This window comes from Takifugu rubripes, chromosome 9 (assembly GCF_901000725.2).
Source record: "Takifugu rubripes chromosome 9, fTakRub1.2, whole genome shotgun sequence".
Lineage (NCBI taxonomy): Eukaryota > Metazoa > Chordata > Actinopteri > Tetraodontiformes > Tetraodontidae > Takifugu > Takifugu rubripes.
In genome coordinates, this window is record NC_042293.1 from 14,715,867 (window position 1) to 14,726,691 (window position 10,825).

Below are 10,825 nucleotides of genomic sequence, written 5' to 3' on the forward strand. Positions count from 1 at the left end.
GGGTCAAGAGTACAATGACTCCATAAGAACAACTTGGAGGGTAGAAATGTCGGTTTTTACTGCAGTTTTTTCGTGTTAAAGTCGGATTTTTTCACCTGAAGAGCTCAAAGGTGTTTTCAGACGCGTTTAATCGGGAATGCTTTACCTTCCTCCAGAGGGAATTCCAGTCTCGAGCCTCACAGCACCAGGACGAGAGCATCGTCGATGCTGCCGCTTCAGCCTGAGGCCATTTGGTTGAACAACAGCGCCACCAGCTGTCCACAACAGGCACACGCACAAACACACGCACGGCTGCAGAGAAGTGACGAAGACTCTGAAGCTTCACGTGGACGTGGATGCAAGTGAAGGTTCTGGAACGCCACTCTTCCCCAGCATGTGGAGGAGAACAGGCTGGTCCGAAGCCTGACCCGAGGCAGCTGGAAATGCCTCCACGGTCTCCTGGGCATCCTGCCCTGAGGCCAACACGCTCTCGCTCTCTGTCCAGGGACACGAGAGCTTTAAGATTTGAATGTCAGACTGGGAAGGTCATGAGAATCCTGACTGTAGTCTTGGTGATCAGGTCAGAACCAGTAGAATCAGCCTCAGTGGACTCCGGAGGCACTTATACACAGGACGGGTTAAACTGAGGGATTTACGGGGACCAATTTAAGCTAAAACAAACCAAAAATGATGGCAGATTATTTCATATGCTCACGTTTAATGGAGAAAACCATCATGATCATCATAACGGTTGAAAAACAGGCAGGAATCTAATCACAGAACCTAATGATTAATGAGGAAATGAGGCTTTCCTGGGTTGTTCCTGATGAGTTCCCGTCTTTAAAAGATCTGCTGATTATTGTGTTTGAGTCAACGACAGGAAACAGCCACAACTCTGGTTTTGTACCACGAACCCTTTAATGGTTTCCTGAAACCAAAAATCATTTGCAGTCAAAGTAAATCAAACACTTTAGTTTCTCAGCCATTCTGAGCTTAAGTTGGACGGTCTGAGCAGGAGACGGGCGGACGGACCTGCACAATCAACTACAGGATTAAAGAAGGAATAAAAGCCTCCAGCTTCCAGGAGAGAGGCATCAAGTGCAGCTCCCTCCACAGGGTGCAGCTGGGCTGTCAGTAAATTGCACTTCGTTTTAGGATGTAGGGCCTCCGGGACTTGCCGCTGCGCCCCGTCTGCCTCCTCAGGATGTAGGGAGACTTTCTCTTCAGCGGGCTGTCGGCGTTCTCCTCCAGAGATTCCAGAGATTCCTGGAGTAGCTGCTGCAGAGCGGACGGAGACGAGGTGGTCGGTTGTGTCGTGGGGGGGGAACCAGGCAGAAAAAGACAGAAGGGGAAGAAGAAGTAGTTTGGGTTGTTGGCCAGCAGGGGGCGCCAGACGCATGCGGCAGAGGAGAAGACACTTCCGGGATGAACTATTTACGTTTGTTTAAACATTTAAATTAAAAGAAATAAATAAACACAACGCATATAAAAGTTAGCACACCAGGTGGCGCTCTTACCCTCTCCCCCCGGCCCCGCAGAGCTCCACAGAGCTGCTGCAGGTTCTGCATGTTGTGCACCTCCTCCATCACCTCCTCCACCTCCTCCATCACCTCCTCGTCGCTCGACGCGTCCTGGCGCAGGTTGCTCAGAATCCTGCACAGGACGACCAGTCTGGTGGGCCAGTAGGGGGCGCTCTGCCTCACCTGCTCCAAAAGGAAGCCGCGATTAGGGGCCAAACCTGCATTAATGCTGACATTTAGGACGGTTGTTTTAATGATGATACGGATGTGGGTCATTTTAGGGGGGGTTACACGTCCCATAATTACACAATATTACTGATGCCACCAAGTCCAGGGACCACAGTCACAAAATTTGGATTCTTTCCGTTTGAAAGCTGCTGACATTCATCAGAGGAAGGTGGAAATTGTTCTACGAACGAGATCTCCAGCTCAGATCAGCTGCTCATAAAAACCTGGGCGATGAACCGTCGCGGAGCGGCGTTCCCTGAGACGTGCGGGGGGAGCGGAGCACCAACCTGAGCAGCCAGGAGACCCGTGAGGAGATCCTCCTCCAACGCTCGCTGGTCCCGACTCGCACCTGTGAGGTGGGAGCCCACATGTGACCTTGAACATCCTCTGGAGACCATCAAGAGGTTCAAGAATTCTGGTTTCACTCGCTGCTGAAGAGCTCATCTACATTTCATTCTCACAGTAAAATAAAAAGGAATCACGGAGAAGAAACCTCTCCTGTTCTGCATAAACATCGACTCAAATCCGCCGGAATTCTTCCTGGTTTCCCGAAGGTAAAAGCGGTTCTGGTGATACGTGAGATGAAGGTTCCTACCTGTGCAGAGAACACATGTGGAGCACAGCAGCAGCAGACACACCCGCTGAGCCTGCATCTCGACGGCAACACACACAGAGTGAAGAGGATCCTGCGCTGAAGAGTTCACCTGGGGGGGGGTCTAGTCCATAAGGTTAAAGGTCAGACAGGGAACTGTGATGTCGCTGTCGCCTCTTCTCCGCAGGTCCCAACACGCCGGCTGAAATGCAGGAGGCTCCATTCCTGCAGTTTATAAGAGCCGAGATGATGTCACAGGATCACCCCCCCCCCCACACACACACACACACACACACACACACACACACACACCACCCACTGACACATCCCTCCTCATCATCTCTCCTCCTCACGTCACCCCGGCATCACGTAGGTGTCAGCTGGGGGGGGTGGTGATGCCCCCCAGGAGGGTCCGACCAACCGAGGGTGATTCCATGAGTGGCGACTTCATCACACTGAGTCATTAAATCATAGACGTCGATCAGAGCTGTTGTCATGGTAACTGGTGTTTCGGGGATTCTTTCAACAGTTTTCAAAAGAATAAAATATAGTTGGGGGGGTGACAGGATCCCGAAGTTTGTCCTCTGAGCTTTGTTTCCTTCTTTCAGGATTTTTCTGAAACAACCAAATAAAAGAATTTAAGGAATAACGATGACGTAATAAAACGAACTTGGTTGATCTCTTTTTCTGACGTCACTTCACTGTTCTCCTTCTTCTTCAGGGATTTCAGGACTTTTGCCTTCAGAATTCCGGGAGTTTGTCTTGCAGGTAAAAGGGGGCAGACTTCGACCGTGAAAGCTCCGCGCACTAACGCCTCCCCCCGCAGCTGATGGGACGGGCACGCGGGCGGGACCCCGCACAACTTCCCAGCGGCTCTTCAGCTTTCCTGCCATGCGGGGACGTTGACGCGGTCCGGATCGTCTCTTCGCACTCCAGAATCATGGCTCCGTTTGGGAAGAACTTCCTGAAGGCTCGGCTGAAGAACAGGTAATTCTGATCAACCTGTGGGTGCGTGTTTGCGAGCGCGCGGCGGGTGCCTGAAGACCAGGAGCTGCAGGTGACCCTCGATTTAAGGTTCGACCTCAAAATCAGCTTCAGTTGGTTTTATTCGGAAGCTGAAAAGGGAAAAGTAAAGATATTGAATATAAAAGTGCGACTTGGCGCGCGCGCGTGTGTGCGCGCGCACGTGCGTGTATAATTGAAGGCTTAAATGTAACGAGAAGTGATCTAAAGTGTATTTAAACCACTCTTGAGGTGGATTCTTAGAACATTTTGATGGCACGTTTGACCCGATGCTGATGAGTGAAACCAGGTCAAAGCGTTTATTCCTCCTGGTTCCGATTGGAGCTCCTCACGTTTATTCCTCCTGGTTCCGATTGGAGCTCCTCACGTTTATTCCTCCTGGTTCCGATTGGAGCTCCTCACGTTTATTCCTCCTGGTTCCGATTGGAGCTCCTCACGTTTATTCCTGCTGGTTCCGATTGGAGCTCCTCACGTTTATTCCTGCTGGTTCCGATTGGAGCTCCTCACGTTTATTCCTGCTGGTTCCGATTGGAGCTCCTCACGTTTATTCCTGCTGGTTCCGATTGGAGCTCCTCACGTTTATTCCTGCTGGTTCCGATTGGAGCTCCTCACGTTTATTCCTCCTGGTTCCGATTGGAGCTCCTCACGTTTATTCCTCCTGGTTCCGATTGGAGCTCCTCACGTTTATTCCCCCTGGTTCTGATTGGAGCTCCTCACGTTTATTCCTCCTGGTTCCGATTGGAGCTCCTCACGTTTATTCCTCCTGGTTCCGATTGGAGCTCCTCACGTTTATTCCTGCTGGTTCTGATTGGAGCTCCTCACGTTTATTCCCCCTGGTTCTGATTGGAGCTCCTCACGTTTATTCCTCCTGGTTCCGATTGGAGCTCCTCACGTTTATTCCTGCTGGATTGAGTTGCTCGGTGCTGGTTCTGGTTCTGGTTCTGGTTCTGGCTCATGATCTGATGCCCAGACCAGCACCAAAGAGTTAATTGTGACGACTGAACGGCTGTGGTTTACCGCCTCGGCGCTCGGCACCAAGCGTTTGGATCCAGGTCGGCAAAAGGAGGCTTGAACAATCATCTGCAATCACTTGACATCCCAGCGGAGGAGGCCTGAGTGGGGGCTCATCTGCTGCCGTACCCACCGACCCGGAATCACCTGTGATCACCTGAGCTACGTGAAGCTCCACACGCTCTTCCTATTAGCTTTAACGTCGGCTCTGCCTTTTCCTGCTTTTCCTGCTCTTCTTCCAGGATTCCAGCATCAACTCGTCGTCCTGGGGAGTAATTAGCTGCTGCCAGACGAACAATGGCACCATTCAGGAGAGAGTGAGGCGTTGATCTGGCGCGTCCCAGTCCTGGGGGGTCTCAGAAGGGGGGTGTTGTGTCTGAGATCAGAGGGGGAGTCATCACAAAGATCAACGTGTGGAGATAGAGAAGCTGTTATCTCCTCAAGAAACACCACCCATACGTCAACAAAGCCCCCTTTTATCATCAAAGATGGAAAAACGGGAGTTTTAAAGGCCAAATTTCCCCGAAAAAAGTCCAAGTTCTTGCCTGAACTTAAAGTTCGACTTGATGTTTCCAAAGTTGTGGGAAGGCGACGCGGTAGCTGCTCCGTTAGCTCTGCAGCTTCTTTATTTAGCTTTAGCATTAGCTTCTGCTGGGATGTTGATGTCGGGATGATTTACATATTCCTCCGGAAGACCTTTGTGTTTCCTGAGCCCTGGGAAAACATGCCGAGACTGCAGGAGGGAGCCAGAATTCCCCAGCAGCCGTGACGTGTTGGACCCCCCCGAGCGGGTCGGCGACCTGCAGCCCAGGGCCGCGACCACTGTTATTATGGGTTGTACAGTAAATACAGCCGCCGGGGGGGGGGCTGCAGCTCCGTCCTCTCCCACATTCACCTCAGTTTTCCTCAGGTTGGGACTGCCGAGCGGGTCCGGCTCAGGTTTCTCTTAAGAGCCGGGCTAACTGAGCATGTAGCGACCAGAACTCCCAGTCTGAAGCCCGGAGCTTCATATCAAACCAGGGAGGTTCCGGAAAAGATTCCCATGTCCGCGGGGTGGGAGACGGCAGGGGCGGGAACCATGCGACCGCTTTAGAAACAGGCTTTGATCCCGTAAAGACCTGATCCTTAACCGGTCAGTGGAGGCGTGTTGACCTCTGACCCCGTGGCCCTGGGCCAAACCAGCCAATCACGCTGAAGCCGGAGCTCGCCGACCATGAGAGAAGTCCCCTCTGGGACCGTGGCGACCGGGACGGCGTCCATTTCCCCCTCCGTCCCTCCCAGGAGCGGCGGGGGCAGGATGTTGTGAGCGCTGGCGCTGGCAGGTGTTTCCCAGCGCCGCTGCCGCCTCTTCCTGCTCGGACGATTGTCTTTAACATGTTTTTGCACCTGTGTGTTTCCAAACTCCACCAAACACACGCCTGGGGGGGGTCCAGCTGACCTTTGACCTCCATTAAATACACAACGTGACCTCTTCCTGCTACTGACGCATTTATTGGACCTTTGCAGAACCTCCTCTCGGTCTCTTTCCCTCCTTCTCTTCGTCTCCGCGGGGTTTCCTGAGTTGGGGAGGGAGGTCAAGGGGGTCAGGGGGGTCAGGGGGCTCAACTGGTGCCTAACTGGTGCTGGAGGTGCTGGTCCGGCTCATAGCTCAGGTGTTTGCTCTCCTCCGAGGGTGTCCGTAACCATTAACCCGCTTCTGGTGCCGCTGCGTAGGTTTGGCATTCCTGAGCGCTGATTCACGTGTGCAGGAAGAAAAGAGATTAAGATGGTTTGTGGTTCCGAAAACGGGTCCAATGAAGCGAATCCCCACGCGCTCGTCTGAGAGTCTAATGGAATCAAATGTTCTTTTCTACTCACTGACCTATAAATAGGCCTCATTTATTTAGGAACGGAGCAGAATTCCAGCAGCTCTCTGCTGCTCCTGCTCACGTCACATCTGGAGGAGCAGGAATGATGTTTGTGCGTTCTCTTCCCCAGGACCAAAGGCGCCGATCCGGTGGCGGGAAAGGAGATCCAGGTGACCGTCTGCAGCCAGGAGAAGGTGGTCTGTGGCGTCACGAAGCACACCACCTGTGCCGACATGATCCAGGCCTTACTGGAAGATCACAGGTCGGTCCCGGAGAGTCAGCGGCTCCTGCACGGGGAGCCCAAGGACTTCTGTCTGCTGGAGCGCTGGCGGGGCTTCGAGCGGGCGCTGCCTCCTCTCACCCGGATCCTGAGGCTGTGGTACGCTTGGGGGGACCAGAGGCCCTCCGTCCACTTCGTTCTGGTCCGAAACAGCGACTTTGTGCCGCATCCCGCCAAGAGGGGCGGGAAGCCGAGAAGCGTCAGGCCGAAGCGGTGGGATCCCAGCAGGGGGCAGCCGCAGCCCCCGCCGGCCGAGAGGCAGAGACGCGTGGTGAAGAAGGCCTTCAGGAAGCTGGAGAAGCTGCACAAGGAGAGCAGGAACCCTCCCGGGGCCGAGGAGGTCCAGCACATGGTGCAGCTCGTCCTCAACCAGGACCGGACCATCCGGGAGCAGATCCAGCGCATGAGGCAGCTGGATCTGGAGATCCAGCGGACGGCTGTGCAGGAGCAGGAGGAGGAGGAGGAGCAGGAGGAGCAGGAGGAGGAGGAGAGTCCGCCGGCCCGGGCCAGTCCGGACCTGTGCAGCCAGGAGCAGCTGCAGGAGTTCATCTACGCCAGCGAAAGAGTCCGACACCTGGAGCAGCAGGTCCAGAGGCACCAGGAGCTGATCCTGCAGCTGTCCAGGGACATAGACGGGGAGCTGAGGAGGGCCAACGCTCCTCTGGCCCAACAGGGCGGCGGCGAGCAGGAAGGAGCCGCCGCCGCCGCTTCCTGGGCCCCCTCGGGATGGGACGGGTCCTCCTGCGCTGCCGAAGCGGAGCAGCTGCAGGCGGAGCTGAGGCGCAGCCTCCTCGCCGGCGTGTCCCTTCACACCCAGACCGCGGCGCTGGAGAAGCAGCTGACGGACTACGACGCCACCCTGGTCTCCAAGGACCAGGAGTGCTGGCAGCTGGCCGCCCTCCTCAAGGCTTTACTGATCGGAGAGGCCGGCGGCGAGGAGCCCCCCGGAGTGGAGAGCCAGGTCAGCGGCTCGCCGGCGGGGGCGCGGATGCTGCGACTCAAGGGCAGCCTGTCGCCCCTGGACGCCACCGACACGGACTCAGACACCGGGATCAGTTCCACTCACAGCCAGGACTCCCTGTCGCCCGGCCTCGACTCCCCCCCCCCGCTGGACACGGATGTGTGACCAGCCCGGTCCAGCCCGGAGCGCCCGGTCCAGCCCGGTCCAGCCCGGTCCAGCCCGTCCCGTCGAGCATCCAGAACCTATTTATACTTTATTAGCATTGTTTTATATTAAAACAGATCCCAGACCTGTTGAACACGCTCACATTTACGTATAACCACCGTCAACACGCCGACCGTCATTAATACCGTTTGGATTTGTATCTACTTTTAGTAATAACAGACTGTAATTACCAGACTGTAATAATGTAATAAAGACTAAACTCTCTCCACGGTTGTTCGCTGTGTTGAAGGTGCCAGTTCTCTAAAACCCAGAGGCGCCTGAAGGCACCACGGAGGAGCAGATGTTTATGAAGAGTCCCCACAGCTCAGTCACATGACCCGGGTCCATCGGAGCGGCCGTTCCCAGCCAGCGCCGCATGTAATCAGGCCCGATGGCCACCGGGTCAGCGCCAACAGCGGCGCGCGTGCACGCCAGTCAGCACCGAGGCGGCAGAGCGCACGGCGCCGTCTCGTGCTCGCAGCAGCAGGACTCACCTGAGCGTGCTGGGACCTGGGAGCAACCGCCCAGGATCCTGAGACGATCCTGAGCGGAACCAGTGGGGCCGCCGGCTCAGCCCGCTGATCCGAAGGTGTTGGCCCACAACAGTAATTACACACAGCAGCACCAGCGTCGCCCTGCCCTCCAGTTGGTCGGCAGCAGTAAACTGTCATTAAGCCGTGTTTGAAGATCCGACCCTGGAAGTTCTGTCATGCCGGAGCCGTTCCTTTAGATGGTGACTCTATTATCGGACCGTTTCTGATTCAGCTTCAGAACATTTTGTCATTAACAGAGAGTCAAGAGCTCGTCGGCACCGCCGGTTCCGTCTGTGGAACAACGCCGGTTCCGGGGAGCGGAGGGTCCTTGAGGGAGGACGAGGACTTCCTGATTGCCTGACGGTGGTTCTGATGAGCCTCTTCAGTAAACATGGACTCGCCGGCGCTCCGTGACTCGGTGGGTCACTTAACCTGTGACACCAGAGCTGTTCCTGCTCCGACTCCTGAGAAAAACCCGTGGAAAGGGAAACCTAATTAGCCTTAATTCCCAACGCTGCTGCCTGTTTTAAATCATTAGAGGCGCAGCGTGACACTGGTGCCACCTGTGGAATGTTCCAGGCAGGGGTTTGGAACATTTCAGGACTTTCCAGGTCTTTTTGCTGTGTCTCTTTATCAGCGCGTCTCCACCATGCTAGCCCTTAGCATAGCAACCGTGTGCTTCTCTCAGGAGGGTCTCTGCTTGGTGACCTCTTGAAGAGCTGCGTCACAACTGAAACGCCTTTGATGGCGAGCGCGAGGCTCTCATTTCCTGTCCCGTATGGTGGAAGGACGGCGGCGCTAATCTCAGCGCACATCCTCCAGGGCTGCAGCTTTGAAGCCGCCGGTCTGTTTGTGAGATTGGGATCACTGGATTCCCTGGAGCAGCCCTGTCATTGTCTCTAGCGTGTCCAACAAGCCGCTGATGCTAATGCACGCTACTCCTAACAACGCTGGCTTTCAGTGCCTGTTACCGTGGTAACCGACAGCACACACCACCCCCCATTTGAAACATAAAATCTGCTTCTCTTTTCTGATGTTGCCCGGTGACACCGAGGCCGTGTTCCGACACAAGAGAGCCACATTCCTCCAGCCCCAGAACAGGCCCGCCCCGCCCCGCCGGGCTGGGCCGGGCCGGGTCGCTCCTGGACTCCTGGGTTGGGGCTTCCTGTCACGCTTCCCGTCAGAATGCAGCAGTTTCCAGGCAACGTCACAGTTACGACCTAGAAAAGTACCTCGACTCCATCAGATAGCTAATCTTAACCAGCTGACGTTAGCAAGATGGTTTGTTTAACCCCAGAGGACTCGGACCTCTGGGGGGGGGGGGGCAAAAACAGGACGGGAAACCTGCGATGAGCTCGGCACGAACAGGAATCAGACGGGAAGACTGGACACCTGAACGTGCCACCTGGGAACAACCCAACATTTGTGTCATTTAAAGGGGGAAATTGGGAAATCTGGGGCAGTTTCGGGGGAGGTTTCGGTGGTTTGACGGCTTAAAAAAAGAAAATCCCGGAGTCGTACTTGTTACAACTGGTAGCAGGAAACGAGGGAAGCGGAGTGTTTGTGCGGAGAGAGGTCAGAACTCACAATGGGGCCTGGCTGCAGGGTCTGGGGGGGGTGTGTGTGTGGGGGGGGGGGGGGGCGTCGGGCACTGTAACTGAGGGAAGTTTCACAAAAGGAGCTTTGTGCTTCTCTTTATTCGGAATTGAGTGAAATTCCCAGCGGAGTCAGAACTGATTTCTCAGAAGGTTTGAAGGTGGATTCCTTGTTCATCCTTCTGGTCCCTCCGTGGTCCGTTCACCCGCGTGTGTCTGTGACACCGCGGGCTGAAGTGCACGTTACGAGCAGGAACTGCAGGGAATTCCACCACCTCGGAAGAACCAGAAGTGTGAAGCAGGAAGTTGCCGAGGGCTTTAAGGCAAGTGGGTCGAGCTGAAGGATTCGATACGGAGACAGAAAATCCAGTCAGGTGGCTGTTAGCATTAGCATTAGCTGCACTGTTAGCATTAGCTGCATTGCTAACAAGGAACGCTCCTGAGGTGAACCTCACCATCAGACCCGATGGTGCTGTCAAAGGTGGACCCTGATGTGCAGGACACCTGGTAAAAATCATTTCCTGGAAACTTTGTGCAGGAATGTTTTTTTCCGCTCTCCAACACGGTGACGTCCTCAGATTTTCCACTGGCTCCGGCTGTCGCAGTGTCTCTCTGGAATGTCAACATCCTCCCTGCCGCTGACATCACGGCCTGTTTACCTGAGGCACAGTTAGTTAGCGCTTTACAGAAGCAACGTCAGCACCTTCAGCTCCTCCCACAACGCCGCTGCCTGTCTCTCCACAGACGCTCCATCCCACGGCGCCGCTGCCTGGTCCTCTCCTCCACAGAAGCTCCTCCCACAACGCCGCTGCCTGGTCCTCCTCCACAGAAGCTCCTCCCACGGCGCCGCTGCCTGGTCCTCCTCCACAGAAGCTCCTCCCACGGCGCCGCTGCCTGGTCCTCCTCCACAGAAGCTCCTCCCACGGCGCCGCTGCCTGGTCCTCCTCCACAGAAGCTCCTCCCACGGCGCCGCTGCCTGGTCCTCCTCCACAGAAGCTCCTCCCACGGCTTTTCTTTTTCCAGGGAAATAAACATGTGGAAAGTGAGGAGAA

The 10,825-nt window shown here is 55.3% G+C and overlaps 1 protein-coding gene across 2 annotated transcripts; it reads left to right on the forward strand.

Annotated features, from left to right (window-relative positions):
- Window positions 1-3,114: 3,114 nt before the first annotated feature.
- On the forward strand, window positions 3,115-7,872 carry rassf9 (Ras association domain family member 9). 2 transcript variants are annotated; one of them, XM_011607719.2, is made up of 2 exons: window positions 3,115-3,306; window positions 6,331-7,872. In XM_011607719.2, the coding sequence occupies exons 1-2, from the start codon at window positions 3,149-3,151 to the stop codon at window positions 7,604-7,606; spliced, it is 1,434 nt and encodes a 477-aa protein (XP_011606021.2). In that variant the 5' UTR covers window positions 3,115-3,148; the 3' UTR covers window positions 7,607-7,872. The 2 variants fall into 2 exon arrangements, with proteins under 2 accessions (XP_011606021.2, XP_029698064.1); XM_029842204.1 differs by having other exon boundaries at window positions 3,261-3,393.
- The last annotated feature ends 2,953 nt before the right edge of the window (window positions 7,873-10,825 follow it).

Excerpts from the sequence above, each read along its gene's own strand:
- rassf9 (XM_011607719.2), top strand. The coding sequence starts at position 3,149 with ATGGGACGGGCACGCGGGCGGGACCCCGCACAACTTCCCAGCGGCTCT. Across the intron at positions 3,307-6,330 it reads AAGGCTCGGCTGAAGAACAG|GACCAAAGGCGCCGATCCGG; the intron begins GTAATTCTGATC and ends TCTCTTCCCCAG.